Source organism: Corvus cornix, chromosome 19, assembly GCF_000738735.6.
Source record: "Corvus cornix cornix isolate S_Up_H32 chromosome 19, ASM73873v5, whole genome shotgun sequence".
Taxonomy (NCBI): domain Eukaryota; kingdom Metazoa; phylum Chordata; class Aves; order Passeriformes; family Corvidae; genus Corvus; species Corvus cornix.
The window spans coordinates 255,024-276,487 of record NC_046348.1 but is presented as its reverse complement, the minus strand read 5'-3'; the positions used below and the strand labels follow the sequence as shown (position 1 = coordinate 276,487).

Sequence of the window (21,464 nt, the reverse complement as noted above, 5' to 3'; positions counted from 1 at the left end):
GCTGGGTTTCTGAAAAGACATTTCCTTAGCAGAGACATACCTGCCCCTTCCCACAGCAGTCAGGCAGGCTCCATACAGCCCATGGATTCTCTGTTGCCATCACAGCCCAGTCCCCAGCTTAGCCTTGGCACATCCATGCCCTCTCTGAAGCTCTTTCCCCATGTATTGGCTCGCTTCTATCCCAGCTCCTGCTAAAAGGTTAAACTCCCAGAGAGTCAGTTGAGACAGCCAGAATCAAGGCTGAGGTTTTACTTGTGAAGAGGACTCGGAATACCCTGCTCCAAATAGCTGAGGAGCTCAGGATTCCTGTAGGATCCTTCCTGCTCCATGATCTGCCTTGTCCTGTGTTCCAGAGCCCATTTAGATACTGGGATGAAACCTGGCACCTCCAAGGGCATGAGGTCCTACCACCACCCTGGATCCACTCCCCCCCAACACTGCACACAGTGGGACAAGGAAGGTGTGAGGGGACCGAAACCCAAAGCTCAGCAAGAAGGAGTGCAAGGACAGGGACAAACCGCCTGCACACCTTAGGAGCAGGAATGCTGATGGAGCTTGGCGTGCCATTCCAAGGGAAACATGGAACAAAGGATGGAGCAGCACGGAGGCACTGCAGTCATTCTCTGTTGAAATCAAAGCAAATATAAAACAAAGGATGGAGTGACACAGCAGTGTCGTGGACAGGCAAACAATGCAGCTAATGGGAACTGAGCCAAAGGAATGATCTAGATGGAAATCGAAAGCTGAACTTTGCTCAACTCAGAAATACATATTACTTTTCACACTTCTTCATATGCTAATAGCTAAAGTCACTCAAACTCCACCTAAACTGTAAATGATATCAACTGTAACTTTACTGTTTCCCAAGAAAATAATATAAATATAGCTGAAGTGGGGAGGGAGGTCAGGAGACTCCAATATTTTTGCAGTCGGTTATTATCAGTGGCAATCTCTGAACCTGTCACAGTCTTCTCTGAGCAATGTTAATAAACTGCTCAAGTGTGAGTCACAGAATCACAGAACCACTGAATAATTAAGGTTGGAAAAGCCCTCCAAGATCAGGTGCCACAAACATCTACTCCTTCCATCCCCTACTCCTTCCATTTCTACCAGCATATGCAGAAACAAACTTGCCCAAATTTTCATTCGGACCAACCCTACACTGCTCTGACACATCTCCGCACAAGGACCAGAATAAAACTGAGAGGAGGAGAACAGACTGGGGAATGAGCTGGAGCCTGCTCACTGATGGCTCACACCAACACAGCCCAGCTCAGAGCAGCTTTAGTTGAGTGTTCTGGATGTTCCACAACATTCAATTGCAGGTTTGATCAAAATGTCAAGATTTGTTTTGAAAAATCAGTATTTTATAGCAGGAATATAAATGTACCTCAACATTGTCAATGAATTCTCCCTCCTTTCAGATACACCGTGCTGTGTTTCCTGCTTTTATTCATCCCAAAGGAATTCTTGGAGGTTTCAACACCTCTGTTATTTCCCCTATTCACTGTTTTCCTCAACTCTGTTCCTTCCTTAAAGATTCTGTATTTCAGTCTTGGCTGCTCCTTCCTGCCAAGACAAATAATGCAAATCTCTAAATATTTTGATTTCTAAAACCTCCTCCATATTATACATCCTAAATAGTGGCTATTTATGGAGTCTGTAAAACCTCTGCCTTATGGTGTGTTTCAGCTATAGAGACCACACACGATGTCTTTGGATCCATCACCAGGACAGTTTGGGGATGTGGGAGGAAGCCTCTGCTCAGCCCTGAGGGCAGCCTCCACCACACCACCTCCTGGGCTGGAGTCATGTCTGGGGGATCACATTACCGCAGTCCTCCTGGGAGCTGCCGGATCACTAATGTGGGAAACGGAGTTTAACTGTGAGCAAATCAGTTGGAAACAGAAAGAAAATGACTGGGGCCAGAGATCCTGGGGTGGTGCAACTCCAAGCAAGATCTCAGATGAGAAGAAGTATTTTCAAGAAGACTTGAGACTTTCCACATGGGAATTGAAGTCTGCAAGATGATAAGTGGCCTAAAAAGAGGGACAAAGTGAATAGTCACTGTCTGTCCCAGAGCAGGAACTACAGATCATTCAATGGAGCAGGCAAGAGGTAGGTTCAAAAGTAACAGAGGGAGGCAGCTCTTCACATGAGGAGCTCCTTGCCAAGGGACATGGTGAGCACAAGGAAATTTCCTTGAGTCCGAGCTTGGATTTCAGACCGATAAGCTTGAGAAGATTTGGAAAATGAGAATGGTTGGGGGCTGGAAGTGCACTCCAGGGTGGCAGTACAAATATTGGTCTGTTTCTTCAAGGGGTCTGCTGTGGCCACATCTGGAGGTATCAAGGCTGGTCTAGATGGATCCTTAGTCTACATCCTCCGGGACTGTTCATCTTTGATTCCCCAGGACAACTGGTCCAACAGGACCATCAGGGCTACAGAGTAGCTTGTGAAATTGCATTGAAATCCCTGCACTGAAATCTATACATCAGGATGTGCCTCCAGATAAATATTTTTGGTAAATGTCAGCAGAAAGACACCAACAGTTTCTAAGCAAACAGCAAGGCAGAAATACATTGCTGCAGTTCTCGCAATTTTCCAAGACAAATTTGGGGCACCTATAAAAACTTCACTTCGGGACCAAGAGTCTAAGGAGCAGGAGGTGGCTGGATGCCATGTTGGGATGTGGCCCTCACAGAAACGTGATGGTACTTCCCAGGACAGCCAAATGATGCCTCTGCCACATGACAACTTTGTTTCCCCAGTGTTGCACTCAGTACTGAGCAGCCACTGGCCTGGAGCTGAGCAGGGCTTGTCCAGCAGCTGCAGCACAGCGTGACAGGTTTAGCCACGGTTCAGAGACAGGAAAATAAAACCATTTAGTGTTGGGTTTGAGATGGGCAGGACCTGAGCCTGCCAAGCACCAGCGTGACGGCTGCGTTGTCCTTGCACACTCTGCCGCCTGTTGTTGTCAGCTGGAGGTACAGGGGACCTCTGCAAGTCAGGCCATGGAGTTGCAGGAATCCTGAAAGCAACGTTCGACAAGAGCACTGGTGCATGTTGGATCATGGAAATCATAGAAATCATGGAGTCATTCGGGTTGGAAAAGACCTCCAACATCATTGAGTACAGCACGGCCAAGGCCACCACTAACCATGGCCCTAAGCATCACATCTCTATTTCTGTTAAAGCCCTCCAGGGATGGTGACTCCACCACTGCCCTGGGCAGCCTGTTCCAATGCTTGACCACTCTTTCAGTGAAGAAATTTTCCCTAATATCCAACCTGAACCTCCCTTGATTCAACTTGAGGCCGTTTCCCCTTGTCCTATCACTTGTTCCCTAGGAGCAGAGCCCGACCCCCACCTGGCTCCACCCTCCTGCCAGGGAGTTGTAGAGAGCCAGAACGTTTCCCATATCACAAAGGGAAGACAGGGATATACTGGCTCTCCAGATCCATGCCCATGCCCTGCTGCAGCGCCTGCCTTGTGCTCTCCCAACACGGCTCTGCAGCCAGCACAGGGCTCCTACACCCAGCTACACAGTAGGACACCCAAGTCCCACACAGAAATCCTTTCCTCCGTGATCCCGCTCTGGCAGCCAAAGCTCACAACACAGAAATAAAGGAAGAACTAGGAAGAATTTCTTCACAGAAAGGGTGATCAGACATTGGAATGGGCTGCCCAGGGAGGTGGTGGAGTCACCATCCCTGAAGGTGTTTAAGGAGAGACTGGATGTGACACTTAGTGCCGTGGTCTAATTGACAGGGTGGTGATCAGTCACAGGTTGGACTTGATGATCTCAGAGGTCTTTTCCAACCAATTGATTCTGTGAAACCAAGTTTGCCATGCCTTGCCTTGGAAGAGACCTGGGCTCGGTGGGTGCTCCAGCTGGACCTGCTGGCCATGCCAAAGGGAAGCTCTCCAGCAAGTGGCAAAAACACTTCCCACCTCCAGGTCCTCTCATGAGCCGGTTTCTCACCTAGGCAGCTGCCCCTGCAGCCCAGCATCCCTGTGGAGTTCAGGTCTTCTCCTGTTCAGGTCTTTGCTCTGGAAACCTGTTCAGCTTTGCTTTTGAATTCTTGGGCAAGCAGAGGCAGTTGCTGAGGCTTCCATGCAGAAAACACAGCAGATGATGTTTTGGGGTTACAGCCCTCCTTGTAACACCTGGGCAAGTAGGAGACCTCCTCCTAGATAGCACAGAGGTGAGGGCCCCATGGACCTCAAGTGCCTTAGCCAAGCAGTCCTCTCCAAGACCTTCTCCCAATCCCAGGCTGCTCTGCCTCCAATGCTCTCCCAGGTCCTGCACCAGGACTGTCCCTGCCCCATATAGCAGCCCAGGGTCTCTTTGGGAGCATAAGCAAAGACTCAGCAGCAGCATCTGGTTTGCCCAAAGCATTCAAAACATGGGATCAAAAAATGAACAACCTCCCCATGCCCCCATGCCTGCTCCTCCTGGCACAATCTTTGCTCCCCAGGGACCCTTCTGCTGGGTTTGGACCACTACCCTGCCCTCTCCAGGTGGCCACTTTGGCTCAGAAGTTGTTTTTATCCCACAGTCTGAGCAAATAACCCCATCACCAGGGCAGGGCTGCATCTGGGGCTGCAGGATTGGGTTTATGGAAGGCTTGAAATGGCCACTGCCCTTTCCAGATATGCCCCCCAGGGATGGCTCATCTGCTCAGGTGGTATCAGGATGGCGTGCCTTGGAATGTGTGAAGGCACTACTGAAGGGGATTTTTCTCACCTCCAAGGGGATTTTTCTCACCTCCAAGGGGGAAAGAGCAGGATCTTAGCAGAGAGCCCTGTGCCTGCCCACTCCAGCACAGCCAGCAGGATAACAGAGGAAGGACTGTTGGAGCTCTGTGATTCTGTTTTCTGCTGAAACAAGGGCGATCTGTGCTCTCCCTGAGCCCAGGCCAGGCCATGGGAGGATCATGAGTGCTACAACAGCACCCTGGGACTCTGCAGCTCTGGCTGGGGAGGGGATTGGAAAAGGAGACTCTAGCTCCCAGCCCCTGGGAAAAGAGCATCCCTGAGCCCCAGGCAGGGCCCACAGCCCCTGCAGTCCCTTCTGGCCCCTCTCCTGCCACTTGTCCTTCCCCTTTGGGTTAAGGCTGTCCTGACAGAATGGGAGCAGATGCCCTTTAAGGGTCCTGTGGATAGGAGCCTCTGGGCATGGTGCAGGAAGAGGGAACTGCCGTATGGAGCCCTGCAAGAGGGGAAGGAGCTCCAGTCCCACCTGCCTGACCTGAGCAGTGCTTGATGGGTACCACACTCTGCTGAGCAGGAAAAAAGAGAGGGCACACATTGTCCTCTACATGCCCAGACAATGTCTGTCCCTACACAGGCCAGACACCCTCATGAGGGGTTCTGCCATCACCCTTCAGTCCAGCGTCTTGGACAGGAGTCAGGACAGAGCACTGGAGCAGGCGAACCCCAGCCACGGATCCCAAAAAGGACCTGCTGGGGAGGAAGAGCAATGCCCAATCTGCTCTACCTCCACCCTGCTCACTTCCAGCCCTTCCCTATCATCTCCCCATGGAACTGGAGGCAGAGGAACAGACACTCCACAGGAACAGCTCTGTGCCTTTCCCTCTCAGCTACCTGAAAACAAGGCACACTTTCCCACTGGAAAGGAGCCCCTCAAATCCCTGCAGAGCACCACAGCACATTTCAGCAGGGATGCTGTGTGGACTGAGCCAGCCCAGGGTGGTCTGACCAGCAGCCTATGGGTTGGATCCCAGTTCCATCCTGTTACAGTCCCTTCCTGGAGGAGGCAGGAGCAGCCAGTAGAAACAGCCTGGTTTGTCCCACATCCAAGCACCTTCCTCTGCTCCTGCCCAGGTCCCAGAGTGGGCACTGAGCCCTGGCCAGGGAAGAAAAGGCTGTGACCCTGCTGTTCAGCAGGAGGGAGCAGCTACACCAGACCTCAGCCTTGTGGTCCCTTGCCATGCTCTCTGGAAGCAGAATGTTCTGAGCCAGGTGGAGAGTGGGACAGGTCCAGATCACAAGGATACCACTGTCCTTTGTCCAGTGCCCTCCTTTGCTCTTCCTTTCCTCCATCTCTACTCAGCAATGACATAATTTCTTCAATTATTAATCACCTTGTTGCAATAGTGGATGAATCAAACCCATTAAACCTCCCCTGGGAGCAGCCCCAAGGAAGGAGGCAGGTTTCCAGAAAGTACATTAAGGAGAATGCAGACAGGCAGTTGAGACAAGCCCCAGTGGGAGGAATGGCCTCGCTGCTCCGTGCAGGCCATTTCCCATCAGCTGGGATTTGATACCCAATGCACGGGGACTGGGAAGGCCTATGATGCAAGCAGCCTGCCACATACCCTGCTGGGCAGCTCCAGGAGGGTCCTGGTGTGGCAATTATTTCAGCTGAAAAATAAGCCACAAAAGAGAGATATGCTGGAAGAATTGCTTACACAAGAGCTCCTGACAGCTCACATCCTACACAGCTGTTCCCAGATTGCCCCATCACCACAGCAGTGTTTCGCACAGTTCCTCCCCACCTGGAGCAAAGTCACTGATTTGCTATGATCTGCTTTTAAGGATGCAGGAACCCAGCTGGTATGACCCTAGCACAGCCCATTTGCCATCTCTGGGGATTCAGTTTTCAGTCCCTTCACAAAAAAAGTAATTTCTCCCAGTTTTGCAGAAATGTTCCAAGTGAGAAATTTGCCTCTGGAATGGGATGATATTCCTGGTCAAAATTAAAGGAGTCAGCAATTCACCATGTTGAGGAATCCCAGAATGGTTTGGGTTGGAAGAGACCTTAAAGTTCATCCTATCACCAAAACTGGGAAAAACAACACCTTTCCAACATTTTTTAGTGTTAGAGAATTCAAGCATTACTTTATTCTGGCCAGGATGTTGTTCTGGCCAGGATGTGCAACAGAAATCATTTTATCCACACATTGGCTGGATTGTGCAAGGAAAATCATTCCATCACAGGTGTCTCTCTCCTAGATTTTTCACATACTTACACAGTCAAAACCCAGAGAAATTCATTAGTTCAATGTTTTTTGGTCTCAAGTGGTTCTTAGCATTTGGTTTCCTATTTGTTATTGATCCCTTTGACTTCAATGCTAATCAGGTCCTCTTTATTCATTCTCTTATGATCTTTTCCTAGACCAGGTGTCTCCGACACACACACCAGGAAGGATGTTCGGGCATTGGTGTTCGTTAATGGTCGCTTATCTCTTGTGCATCCTCTGGCAGCTCCCAGTCCATTGAGATGTTAAGTTCATCGGGCCTTGCCCAGGGAACAGTCTCTCGAAAAGAAACTTCCATTCCCTTCCCCCTGGGCAAAGACGAACAAAGCCTCTGACTAAAGTTAGTTAAAAATTTTAGAAGTTGTATCATTTCCAACAATCCTGTTCCACCCCCTGCCATGGGCAGGGACACCTTCCACTAGAACAGGTTGCTCCAAGCTCCATCCAATCTGGCCTGGATAACTTCCAGGGATGGAGCAGCCACAGCTCCTCTGGGCAACCTGTGCCATGGCTTCGACCACCTTTACTGCCAAAAAACTCCTTCCCAGTATCCAGTCTAACCCTACACAAACCTCTGATGAGTGATGAGACCACCAAGACATAGGCTTGGATCAGATTATGCCAAAGTACAGTCCAGCTGCTCAGGGGAAGCAAAATCCTTCTCTCACCTCTCTTCTTTTTCAGACACCTGTAACCACACTTTGCCCCTCTGCCAATGCTACACCCTTCTTGTTGGGCTCTGCCAGCTGTGCCTGCAGCACCCCCTCCAGAGCTCCCACCCACAGCCTGGATCCCACAAAGGAAAAGCCCCACTCAAGTCCCGCAGGCTGCCGGGGGCCCTGCTCCCGCTGACGGACGGCGGAGCCGCTTCCCCATCCCCGGCCCCAGGCAGGGCTGGGGAGCCCTGCACCACCCGGTGCGCCAAGCACAGGCTGACAAGGGCGGTCAGCGCCGAGAGGGGCCGGGCTGGGCCTGACACGGGTAGCCAGAGAGGGGGCATTGGTGCCGTGTCACCCCCTTGGTCACACCCTGGGCCCGGCTAAGGGGCCGCAGCCTCGCAGGCAACACGCACGGCCTGTTAAGGACCCCCGAGGCGTGCGGGCACGGATGGTTCAGCCGCGGCTCGGAGCCGTTCGACAGCGGCTCCCCGAGCCCCCGGGCCCGGTGGACGCCCCGGCGGCGCCCCGTACACGGCCGAGCCCTTCCCGGGGAGGCCCGAGCGCGGCCCGATCCCCGCGCGGGCCCGGCATCGGCGGAGTCCCCGGTACCGGCAGGGGGCGCCGCGCCCCGCGCCCGTGAGGGGCAGGGCGGGGCACCGCAGTGTGAGCGGCAGGGCCGTGGGCCAATTACAGCAGGGAACGGCGCGAAGGCGCGGCCACAGCGCTTGGGGACTCTTGGGGGGCGGGAGCCAATGTTGAGTGACGTTCAGCCGAACCAATGCGCTTGGCAGCTGCCGCACAGGGGCTGGGCCTCCCGGCCGCTCCTCCCCAGTGGCATTGCCGGGAGCCAATGAGAGCGAGAAGCCGGGGCGGTGGGCGGAGCTGCGGGGTAAAGGCGGTGCCCGCGGGGTGTGAGTGGCAGGTGGGCAGGCCAATGGCGCGGGGCCCGTGCGGCGGCGCCGCTGAGCGGGGCGGCGGGGCCGGGGCGGCGGGGCCGGGGCGGCGGCGGGCCCGGGGCGGCCATGGACCGCGTGAGCAGCACTATGAAGCAGGTGTCCAACCCGCTGCCCAAGGTGCTGAGCCGGCGAGCGGGCGGCGGCGGCCTGGAAGCGGAGCGGGAAAGCTTCGAGCGCGCCCAGGTGCGGGCGGAACAGGGCGGGGCGGGGATGCGAAGGGCGAGGAAGGGAAGGTGCCAGCTGCCGGGGCGGGGCCGGGCTGGGGCGGGGTGCGATGGGAGCGGCCCGACAGGTACCTGGAGTGGGCACGGCGGGGCGGGGCTGTGCCGAGCGGGCGGGCTCAGCCAGGTGAGCCGGGGCGGGGCTGTGCCGGGGGCGGGCACAGCTCGGTTGCCCTGCAGGTTGGGGTTGGCACGAGGGGCGGAGTTGGCTGGGCCGGCCTGGGCGAGCTGGGCTGGCGCCAGCGGGCGGGGCTGCCCCAGGGAGGTGGGGATTGACGGCGCTGGCCCCACCCAGCCAGCGGGTCGCCAGCGGGGACAGGGATGGGGACCCCCGGGCCCCCTGGCTGGGGCTGAGCGCGGCCCTGGAGGAAAGCCCGGGGACATCAGGGTGCAGCGGCACCCGGGGTGCCCCAGCCCAGCTGCTCAGCCTGGCCTCCCCACCAGTGGGGCCAGGGCACACTCACCCGTTGGCCTGGGCTGCCGGGTCTCCAAGCCCAGCCACAACCGGGCATCTTGCCCAGGACAGTGCCACCCTGTCCTTGGAACCACCCTGGGCACACATTGCCTGTGTCTCCGCTGGCTGGAGGGTACATGGAGGGACTCTTTGGCCAGTGGAGTCAGTCACCCCACTGGGTTCTGCTCCTCTGTCCCTCAGGGACACCAGGTGTGGACAGGGCAGGGGACAGGGTCTGTCTCTGTGGATGGCTCCTGGAAAGAGGCACCGACATGTTGAAAAGCAGACAGAATTTGCTCCTCAGCAGCATCCAGAATATCCGGATGGAGCCCTTCACTCAGGTGTTATTAGGTGATGGATTGATGTCCTGCACAGAGAGAAGGTGGCAACCAAGCTGGAGGAGCAGCAGGGGTGCTTTGGTGGAAAAAGCTGGTCATTTGAGGAAAGGATGTGCTTGGAGCAGCTGGAGATATGCCTGGACAAGGCATGGGGAGGGTGAAGAGGGAGGGATGGCAGCAGGGAGAGCTGGGGACAGCTTGGCCCCTGCTCCATGTCCAGGGATGGAAAGTACCAGTGAGGCAGAGCTGTCCAGACCTTCTGCGAGAGAGGAAGGGAAACTGAGGCAGAAGCAGGGTAGAAGTTGGTCCAGTGGGAGCAGACTTGGATGAGACCAGAGTAGGAAAAACACATGGGAGATGGCTTAAGGATGGAAATTAACACCAAGGATCAGGTCTGAGGAGATTTTGCAGGAAGAAAACCCACCAGGATGTGAGGTTGGATGCAGGATCATGTGCAGGGCTCTGCTCACCTTCCCGCTCAGGTTACCTCAGACATCAATTATTTATTCATAGTGCTAGAGGTAGGACTGGGACCGGTTTGCTCCTGGAACCTGCCATCTCCTTGTGTCAGCAACAGCCCCATGGGATGCCTGGAGCTCTCACGGGCTCCCCCTGACACTCGTGCTTTTCCGGGAGGGGCTGAGTGGAGAGGGCAGTGGAGCAGCACACACTCCCTCCATCCCTGCAAGCTGGATTTCATCTTCCTCATCTGATTTCCAGACTAATGACACAGCATGGCTCTGCCTGGCTTTTCCTTCTTCTGTGCTTCAGCTCCATGCAATTCCCTTTTTCACTCATTTTTTTATTTCCCCCCTCCTTTTTTTTTTTTGCATAATTCTCTCTCTTAGTTTAGAGAACTTGCCAGGCACCCCTTGGGTCTTGGTTATCCAGTTTTTGTCCAACTTCTTCTTTCTGAGGTTTTTTTTAGAGAAACTTTGTGTGTTTGCGGTTTTTTCTTTTTGAAAGTGACTTCTTTTAAGAGAAGTTTCATCTGTTAAATGGCTTTAAAATGAAAAGTCTACCTGTGTTTCAGCATGTACAGACTCCTTCCCTCCTCCCCTCCAAATCTCCTTGTCTCAGGGCAGCAGAACATACACCGCAAAGCCTATTTTGGGCTAAAAGAGCCCAAACAGGCAGAAAGTGTGTCCAAATGGGCCTTTGGGGAGCCTGAGGAACACCTGCTTGGGTTGACACCACCCAATTTCTGTGGTCTGAGCTTAGTTTGGAAGAACAAGAGCACCCTACAAAGCTGTGGTGGTGGTGGGACACCCTAGTAGTGGGGAGGTCTGGTGGTGGGATGTTCTCATGGTGGTGGGATGCTCCTGTGGTGGTGGGATACTTCCATGGTGGTGGTAAACTGGTGATGGAATGGTTCCATGGCGGTGGGACGCTTCCACGGTGGTCATTACATTGCACAATGACTCTGCCCTGACAACATCCATCTATTGGCTTGGAGACAAACAGGAATAAATTTCCTGGTAGCCTCTCTTCTGCTCCTACAGTTGTTCAAGTATCTCAATTTTCCTGGGAATGCAAATATGGGAAACCTGAGGACATGCCCAGGCACGGTGTTCCTTTCATGCTGTCCTTGCTGCCTGCTGGGCACAAGCAGCTCAGGGAGAACAAGACACAGCCAAGGGCTCCTCTTTTCCTTTCCTGAAAATGCTGATCGTTTTCATGGGAAGTTGAGCAACAGGGACACCAAATCCTGCAGTTCTGCTGCCGTTGGGATGAGCTGGGTGCAGCCCTGCTGTGGGAGTATGAGTGTTGCAAATGTGCCCCCTTTGCTGGTGTTTCACACGGTGATTCACCACCACTCATCACCTCAACCTCAGCACAAATCTTTGGGCACAGCAAAGGTCACCAAGCGAGGAGAAAAAAAGTGAAAATTCTGCCGTATTTTAAGACAAATGTTTGTATTTCATATGGTGTCTGATGTTTGCATCCCCTCCAAGTTCTCCTGGTTGGATTGAGGGGCATGTCCTGGTGCTGGAGCTCTGCAGGGAAGGTCTTCTTTGTTTAGGTTGGTGCTTGGGATCTTCCCTCCTTCTTCCTCCTTCCACACTGTAGTTGTCCACAGCAGACATCCTTGTGCCATGATGGAGCCAAGGAGGTAAATTTCTTCTGTGCTTGGCTGGTTGGCAAAGACTGGATATTCATCAACTGGATGAGCCAAAGCACTGAGGGTGAAAACAGAGTTGGAAGGACACAGGACTTCGGCGGGGCAGGGATGATGCTCCAAGGGTGATGTCCCAGGCTCTCCTGCTCCTTCACTCATGTTTTGGACTGCTGTGGGATATTTCCCTTCATTCCCAGCAGGGATATGGCCAGCAGGGCATCAGTGCGGGTGCAGCTGCAGACTCCCAGAGGTGGTGCGTGACATTCCCAAGCAAAGCAGCATCTGACTCCTGGAAGGCTGGAGGAGATCTCCTTCCTGACACAGCTCAGCTCTTCCTGCACCAACCCTTTCCTTCTTTTTGTAAACCCATCACTGGAGAGGGGCAAAAATGCTCGGACATCAAAATTGAGGGAAGTGCCCTTGAAGTTGCAGCAGGATGTGCCCTGAGCTTCAGTCCTTGTCCCTGCCCTGTGGGTTTTGGTGGAAGGGAAGCGGCATGTTGTGGTGGCATGTCATCTCCTGGGCTGCACAGTCACCAAGTAACTCTCTTGTGTCTCCCATCCTGAGCACTGCTCCAGTGCCCGGCTGTGCTCCACCATGAGCCATCATGTCCCACACCACTGCAGGCTGCCTTGTCCTGAGCTGGTGCTGTGTCCCAGGGATGAGGACATGAGCTGGAGACAGTGTCTGGGGCTGTGGAGGAGCTACAGAAATTCCATGTTTGTTCCCCAGAGCTCATGGCTGCTGGGGCTTTATGCCAGCAGATGTGGCTGCATGCCCAGCATGGTCCCTGTGGCATAGGGACAATTCCAAGGGTGATCCATCCTGACAAGGGTGAGGGTTGAGAGGAGACACTTCTTTGAAATTCCTGCAGAAAACCTAAAAAACTTGCATTTTAGGTTCTTTGGCGGCAGTTTTTTTCTGGGAAAGTCATGGAGTAGCAAAGGGAAACAGGGACCACTTGGCCTGCCCACAGCTGCCACTACCTCTGGCGCATTTACACGTTGGGTCCTTAGCACTGTGTGCAGCAATAAAAGCAATTTATGACTCAGAAATGACCCTGGAAAGACGTGTTTGCAGCAGAAGGTGATTGCTGACCTGGCTGCATCTCCACTACTGCCATCAGAGTCCCCAGGGTAGTGTTGGGGATGTCAGACCCTCCTGCTAAGGGTTTCCCAGTGAGAAAGTGTGGCATTTTCATGTCAGGAGATGCAGAACTCTGAATGCAGCTGATGCCACATCTCTTCAGGAAGGTTTTAAGGTCCTGAGTATCCACGAGCCATCCCTCAGGGGCTGCAAAGCTGTTTTGCTTCCTGCCTTGCTGCTGGAGGAGCCTTCTCCAAAACCAGGTGCAGAGAGATGGTGCAAAAGAAGGAGAAAAAGTATCAGGTGCAAATTAAATGGATTTTTTTTTTCTCCCCCAGTATCAGTTAATAAATCCTTTTGATGTGTGAACCAAACTTTTTCACAGTCAAATGCAGGTTAAAAGCAGCTTTGTGCCCATCCAGTCCCTGCCATGGGCTATGCCACCTCTGGGCACCATCACAGCCCCATTAATGCAAATAATCCTTTTCTCCCATCATTTTTATAATTGTGAATCTGTATCTCCCAGACACAGCAGCCCAGCTGGTTTCAGACCAGACCCAGCTTGGTCCGACTCACAGTTGCAGAGGAAATACCATTTTACTACTGAAAAAAACAATTTTTGTGGTTCAGATGCTGCAGCCACCAGCAGCTTTGCCAAGAACTTCAGTTCTTACACAGGAAATGAGGCTCCTTTCAAAGCACCAGAGTGGGGCTATATATATACAGCCTCTCCAAAAAGATATTTAAAGAAACATATTGACACTATCAAGAACAGGAAAAAATAGCTCCTGGCTGTGGGGAGCGAGGGCTCAAGGCAGCTGAGCCCATCCTGGGGGAGTAGGTGATAGAGGGGATTAATTCATGGCCCTTTCATCTCCAGGAAAAGGAACTCCTGGGTTTTGTGCTGTGTGAAACCCCCATGCTTTCGGTCTCCTGGCTTTTACTGGGAACTAGAGGTGCTGGGGATTGAATACAGCTTTAGCAGTGAAGTAATGAGTCATCTCCTCTCTTTTCAGCGAGTCCCTCTTAGAAACTTATTTCCATCCCCAGGGAAAGAAAATAGTTTGTCTTGTACCAGATATGGGGCTGCTTTTCTCATCAGTGCACGCAGGGATGGAGGGGTTTAGGAGGTTTTTTTAGATATAGAAGTATCTATTTTAGATGCAGAAATATCTGAGTTTTTTAATGTGGGGATGGACTCCAGAAGCAGCTGAGCCTCAGGAGGATGAATGGATTTAGTGCTGAAAGTACTGCCACCAAGTCCAGGAGCTTCTGCAGCTGGGAAAACATGATGGTTTTGGACCACCAAGTGACAAGGGGGGAACCTTGCCCTGAATTACACCAGAGGCCAAGTGGGAAGACAGGGATGCTGGGGGATGTTGCTGCCCCAAAAACCCCTTTGCCTCTCGCTCAGCATGTACTTTCCCACCAAGGATGTCCTGAGGGGTGCAGGGGGGCTCTTATCCAGTTAACTCCATCCATCTGCAGAGCTGAGGAGAAACAGCCAGGAAGGCAGGGTTTTTACTCAATTTCCTATCAGAGGACTCTGGACTGAGTGTGGTCCCCTCTGCTGCCACTGGCTATGACCCGAGTCCAGGGAAAACAGTGGGGAAGGGCATATAGGATGTGGGCACCTGTCATGAGGAGGGGGTGACTCATCCCAGCCTTGCTCTCCCAGAAGAAAAAACTTCTGGACAGGGGCTGGAGCTGCAGAAGGGCCAATTTTGGCTGGAAGACTGAGAATCCAAGGATGGGGAGAAGGTGCCCATTGCAGCCCATTGCATCATCCCATATATGTGACATGGGGCCAGGATAAGCATCGCCTGCTCCAGCACCGTCCAGCACATGACACTGCAGCACAAACCCCAGCACCTGGATTCTGTCCCCACCCTCATCCCATCGCCTGCTGCTGGCTCTGCACCCTCTGAACCTGGGACAGAGCGTCAGCAGCTGGGGGTCATGCAGCAGCATGAGGGCTGGAGGAAGGGCTGGATCCTGGCCCTCATCCCTGCCACCAGCTTGGCTGATTTATTTTGCACAGTCACCAAATAAAACTTCCTGGGGACAGCCTGTTCCCCGGGTGACAGCAGCAACAGGCAGTACAGCCGGTGTTTTAGCCCGGATGTGTGAGTCCAGCCCACGGCTGGACTAATTATACATTGTGTGCTGTTCTGGGCTAATCACAGGGCAGGGTAAATGATCCCAGTCCACAGGAGAAAAGTGAATTATTTTATCAAATGCATACACAGACATTGAATAGTTTATTATGGACTCACCGAGGGGGTTGGGTCAGAAGGCACCTTTAAAGCTCACCTTGTTCCACCTCCTGCCATGGGCAGGGACACCTTCACTAGACCAGGCTGCTCCAAGTCCTGTCCAGCCTGGCCTCGGACACTTCCAGGAATAGAAGTGGAGCTGTTGGAGCGAGTCCAGAGGAGGCCGCAAAGATGTGCTGGGGCCTGGAGCCCCTCTGCTCTGGAGACAGGCTGAGATACCTGAGGGTGTTCATGTGGAGAAGAGAAGGCTCTGGGGAGACCTTAGAGCTCCTCCAGTGCCTAAAGGGTCTCCAGGAGAGCTGGAGAGGGACTTGGAACAAGGGGCTGGAGTGACAGGACAAGGGGGAATGGCTTCAGATCAACAGAGAGTGGATAGATAATGAGATGCTGGGAAGAATTCTTGGCTGTAAGGGTGGGGAGGCCCTGGCATAGGTCGCCCAGAGAAGCTGTGGCTGCCCCATCCCTGGAAGTGGCCAAGGCCAGGTTGCATGGGGCTTGGAGCAGCCCGGTCTTCCTCTAGTGGAAGGTGTCCCTGCCCATGGCAGGGGGTAGAACTGGGTGATCTTTAAGGTCCCTTCCAACCCAAAGCAGTCCGGTATTTGTGCTATGTGAGTTCAAGCTTTCCTTGTGCTCTTTAGGAGTCCCAGTGGGCCATGACTGCTGAGGTCTCCCCACTGATGCATCCCCTGTCTTCTGGGCTCTCAGAAGGAGAAGGGACAATTCCTGGGTGTCCCTGAGGTTCTGGCACAAGCACCTTGCAACACAATTTGCACTTACAAAACCCTGAATTCTTGTTCACTTCCATGTGAACACAAAGACTGGAAAAAACTATTTTCCAACTAGTATCTGCTAATTCAAATAAAACGCGATGCCACAGGCTCTCTCGAGAACGCTGAGCTGCTCACATCCATCTTTTATTCCAATAAAAGAGACAAATGGGAACAATAAGCAGCAAGTCTCCAACCTGGCCCTGGCGAGAGAAGCCACTTCTCCCAAAGGATCCCTCCTCTGATGGAAATTTCCTCTTTCCTGCATGGTGAGCACTTGGCACAACAGGACCAAACACCCACTGGGGAAGGGCACAGGCTGATGATGTTAAACTGGGATTTATTGTCATCACATAAAGCTACCAGTCAGACTAGACAAAAATAGCATCTAAAATTATGGAAGTCTTGGAATAAAGTAGCCACAGCTCAGCAGGGTTTTATTAGTTTGCTTCACTGCCAGGCAACAAAGGGTTTTCTTCACGTATGGCACATTTGGGCAACCCCAGTTCCCCTTGAACCTGAGTTTCATGGCCAAACCATCAAACCAGCCTGACAACCTCCCTATGAGCTGAGTAAAGCTAGAGCCAACTCTGGAGCTGCCCAATTCCTCAGTCCACACTGTTGCCAGCCACTGGACTGGTACTTTCTGCATTGGTGGGAAAAAAGGCACCTTCTTGTTGGAGCACCGAACTGGCACAACCAAGGGACAGGAAGGGATCAGTGAGTGAGTGCTGAGCACTGTGGAGCACACAGAGTCCAGGACAAACCTGATAGATATACCCAGCCCAGCCCATGGTGGGGACTGACACCCTGTGTTGGCCTGAAGATGTTGTTGGAAGCCGTGACCAGGGTCTGATTCTGCAGCAGCTACAGAGCTGAGCCCATCCTCATCGCACAGCACCAGCCACAACCACAACCAACCCTCAGGACATGCTTTCCATTGGTGTGAGGCTTGGTAAGCTGGAGAAGTGTCCCACCAAAGAAGGGACTGAGATTCCTCAGTTACAAAAGGCAGCTCCATGTGCTGAGAGACTCTTAAAACATTGGGGTTAGGCTGGAGGACCTTTAAAGATCATCTAGTCCCAATCCCCTGCCATGGGCAGGGACATCTTTCTCCAGGGTCAGGCACCTGAGCACAGGAGGGCTCTGTTGAACTGTTGAAAAGAGCAACTGGCATCTTTTGCACAAGCCAGATGTGACCCTCAGATCCCCAACCTGACCGTGGTGAAGTCACAGTTCATCCAGGTCTAAATGCAACCTCTGCATCCCATCTCTAAATGAAATAAATGCAACCTCTGGATCCCACTGAATAAAGCATGGATCAGCAGTCTGGCATCTCCATGGGCTTGGCAGCAGGTCACGCTGGTGCCCTCACCTTGTTGATCCATGGGCATCACAGGATCATTTGGATTGGGAGACACCTCCAAGGTCATCGAGTCCAGCCTGTGACTGATTCCCACCTTGTCACCCAGCCCAGAGCTCTGAGTGCTATGTCCAGTCATTCCTTGGACACCTCCGGGGATGGGGACTCCACCACCTCTCTGGGAAGCCCCTTCCAATGCTGAACAATGCTTTCCATGAAGGAATTCTTTCTGGTGTCCAACCTGAACCTCACCTGGTTCAGCTTGAGTCAATGCCCTCTTGTCCCATCTGTTGTCCTTCTCCTGAACCGTGGTTACCAAGTGTGCCAACTTCAGGTTGCTCCATATGGACCACCCAGTCCAGCTCTACAACCCTTGGAACTGCTCAGGAGAAAAGTCACACAGCACCAGTTAGTGGTGTGAGGATATCTTCTGAGGTCTTAAGGGAATGCTGAAGTGGTGGCAGAGGAAGACTTCAACTTTCGGGGTGTTGAAGAAGTCAGTGTAGGCTGGGAATGGCTCCCCAGAAGAGATGCTGCTTCTACACTAAGTCAGCGAAGCCATTGAAGAACTCATCTCTCCTGGTGGCTCCGTTCCCAGTCAGTGACCTGGTGGTGTTTTTCCAGCCAGGAATGTTTTGTGCACTTCACAAACGGGAATGAAATGTTCCGACAGTCTGCAAGGTTTGGCTGCTTCTGCAGAGGTAAATACTTGTCTGGAGAGGGCAAAGGTGGGTATTCCTGAATTTGCTGAAGTTTATGGTCACCTGGAACTTGCACAGTCCATCCTGTCCTGCTGGGATTCATGGAACAGGTGTCAGGTGAGGCTGTAAACCCTTTCAGCAGCCTGGGGAAAGGGGAGCTGCAGTTTGGTGGAGCTTCTTCCACCCTGTGGTCCCAGGGGACACTCCATGCCCTGTCCCTGATCACCATGGTACCTGTGACCCTCCCCAAGCACAGGGAACCCAGAGTTGTGTTGGGGTGATGGATGGGGCCAGTCCTGGACCTTCTCCTCACACAGGAGGGATGGGAGGTGGTGGGGTGCCTTGGGATACGGCACAGACAACATTTTGGTGGGTGGGATCCAGCCTGGAATTTTTGTTGTGCCCCACAACTCTCCTTCCTTGGGGGCACCTCAAAAGGTGGGTTGAGCAAGACCCTCTCCTGACTTCACCCATGTCCTCAACAGGAGGGTAAACTACTCCCTTGTTTGTCTTCCTGGCTCTTGCAGTCCCACTCCAGCTCTTTTTATAGCTCGGGAAGAAGTGCCTTGAGTTTCTGAGTCGTCTGGGAGGCCAAGCACACAGGGAGGAGTCACAGCTAGAAATAGGGCTGCTCTCTGCTCCTGCATTCCAGATTTTTTATTTTTTTAGCTGAAATGTCCAAATTTGAAGAGTCCCATTGCTGCAGGCACAGAGCTGGGAACCATCCACATTTTTTCCATTCACATTGGGTCTTCTTTCTCCTTTGCCTTATTTCCAGTGCCCTCACACCAACCTCTGAGCCTCCTCGAGATGATTTCCCCAGGGAATGGGGTCTGTCAGCCCTTCGTGTGTTTTCTGTAACCCCCAGATTTCACCCCTCAACATGGCTGGTTTGCCAGGAGAACTCCCTGAGGAATTAGTAATGTCTGGGGGGGGTGGAGGAGCAATCAGGTACTTGCCAAAGCTTCTGAGTGGTGGGCAAAAAGCTCAGACTAAATATCCAGGAATTTCTGCCTACGGGGAGGGAAGAAAAGCTTTGGCAGCAGCACGGACAAGAATAAACCAGAGCAAAGGAAAGAGGAGAAATTGTTGGACAAAACCTGTGGTTTCCAGCCTGTTATTATATGGGATTTTGGCTATGGTGCTATGCTAGGGCAGGGGCATGTGGACAGAGCTGCAGAGCATCCACAGCATCCTGGGGTCAGCTCCTCTCTCCCATAGGAGCAGGGCATAATTAACTGTGTCACCTCAAGACTTTTCCATTAATCCCTTAATATTTGGATACTATTGTAGTATGCAGCTAGGGTACTAGCTATGTAGTAGCTATGTAGGGGCATACCCTAGCTGCAATCTCCCCTCTGAGAGTTCTTTTAGCACAGAACCACTTTGGGTCCCTGCTGTCCTTTGTCTGTCAGCCTCCAGGGTGCCGTGTGTGTGCACCAGCATCTCTGTGAGCTGGGAAAGGGACATGCCAGGGAAAAATAAATCTGGGATCAAATCTGAACCAATCTTTCTTCTAATCAGCTGTCACATGGAAATGACAATTAGACAGTGTTCCTGTTAGATCGTTAATAATTTTAACCCTTTTTCCTCCCTTTCTGCTGCATTCACTAACTCTGTGAGCAGTTGCAATCCAACTTCTCTTCCCCTCCCCATCAGCAGGGAAAAGAGATTTTTCATATTGTGGGAATGCTAAGAACTATGGATTCCTGTCAGAGGGGTGAAGTCTGTCAGGCCCTTTCTTTGGATAATAAGCAAATTTTGAGAACCCAGTCCCAGCACCTCCAAGGGATTCTTTCTTTCCAGCTGCAGCAGGAAGTGCTGTGATTTCTGCCTGGGGAAACAGCAAGCATCTCATGAACAGGGGGTGTAGCCATGGTGAGGTCTTCTGCTTCTTCTTCCCATGGGTATTTCCACCTTTCCCAGCCCTGGAGGGTAAGGATGGTGCTCAGCTCCTTACACAGCAATCCCCGGCTGGTCCCACAGCCTGGGTGTTTCAGGACCTGGAGTTTTGCTTCTTCTCTGCAGGTGTTCCTGGTCCTGTGTTTGGGTTCAATATGCTCTTCCAGAAGGAAGCAGCATTTGGAAATTCCCACCGATTGTCCCCACATGGATTTGTTTCTCTGCCTCACCAGGGTACAGCAGAGGGCTTGGCCATGGTGGTTGGGCTGTGTCAGGGCTCTCTGGGTTGTTTCTGATAATATCATACAGCAGATTTCTAGCACATTTTTATTTATTTATTAAAAAAAAAAAAAGAAAAAAGTCCTGACTCCCTGAACATCATCAGAACACTGAGGATTTTCTCTGCAGAAGTGCTGGGTGCAGCTCCCACGGTCCCTGGGCTGGTGCCTGGCTTAGCCATCCATCATCCTGTCCGAAGCCACTCTGATTCCCGTGGCTTTTGTGTCCCAGGAGCCTTGTGTCACTCCACCCAACCCTGTCACCTCCCAGCACAACATGTCCCCAGCAGGAGGATGTGCTGGGGGCGGGGCAGTGGCGTGGGGGGTGTGAAGACCAGGGTGCCCTGTGCTGGGCTGGGCCCCCTGGCAGTGGCTGACGGCTGCTGAATTGCTGGAAAAGAAGGAAATTGGGTCCATTTAGTGTCTCTCAGAGCTGTCCCGTGTGCCCTCTGCCAGCGTCGATGGTATTGTGTGTGCTCCACGCGTTGTGATTTGCATTTGAGAGCAGAGATTTCCCTCCCACATTAAACCCCCTGTTTTCCTGGAACTACATGGAAATCCCGGGGCTGCCCTTCCCTCTGTTCTGATGAACTCTAGCAGGGGCATCCCTGGGGTGCAGAGCCCTTCAGGCGCCCCTCTTCGTGCCTTCATTCTGCTGTGGAAGATGTATCATCCTGCTCGTAGGGCCAGAGGAAGCAGGGAACAGAGTGGCAGGCACAGCCCTCCACGCCCAACCCAGTCCACTGTGGAATTACACGTGGGGGATGCCCTCCATGCCATGGGCAACCAGTGGCTCCCAACACCAGGGGCATCCCCTGCTGCGAGAGAGGCTCTCGATGGAGCTGCATCTTATAGTCTGTGCTTATTCCAAGTGCTTCCCATCCGTTTTCCCAATGCTTCCGGGAGGCATGGGCGTGTCTTCCACACCCAGAGCTGGGTTTCATGCCCTTAGTGCCCCTCCATCCTCGGTGCTGGGGCAGGACAGTGCAACCTTTCTCCTTGGGCTGCATGAGCCCAAAAGTATGCTGGCAACACTGCAGCCAGTGGTGTTTATTTCCACACAAGGAAAATGAGGAAAACCAAATATTTATATCTCAGGAAGGGATTTTGCAGCCTTTTTCATGGAATCGTGGCTGCTATTCCCTCCTCTGTCAGCTCAGACAGGCGGCAATAACACATGAAACACAGTTTCCTTTATGTGCTGGGTTTTTTTCCACCTCGGGCTCCACCCTGGTCGCAGCGGAGATCCCTGCTCCAGCCCTGCCGCCTGCCCAGGCCCTTCCCACACCCAAGGAGCAGGCAGCGTGCTAGGTGCTCTCAGCCAGGCTGAGAGACCA

At 52.8% G+C, this 21,464-nt stretch overlaps 1 protein-coding gene across 3 annotated transcripts in view; it reads left to right on the top strand.

Annotated features, from left to right (window-relative positions):
- The first annotated feature begins 8,660 nt into the window (after positions 1–8,660).
- HIP1 (huntingtin interacting protein 1) overlaps positions 8,661–21,464 on the top strand; it is a 44,126-nt gene continuing 31,322 nt past the window's right edge. The window contains exon 1 of one of the 3 annotated variants that reach the window (XM_039562878.1): positions 8,661–8,805. In XM_039562878.1, coding sequence (XP_039418812.1) covers positions 8,689–8,805 — 117 coding nt within the window. In that variant the 5' untranslated portion in view covers positions 8,661–8,688. Of the gene's footprint in view, positions 8,806–17,377; positions 18,065–21,464 lie in introns of those variants that run through there. The other 2 variants (XM_039562879.1, XM_039562877.1) reach the window with 2 other exon arrangements.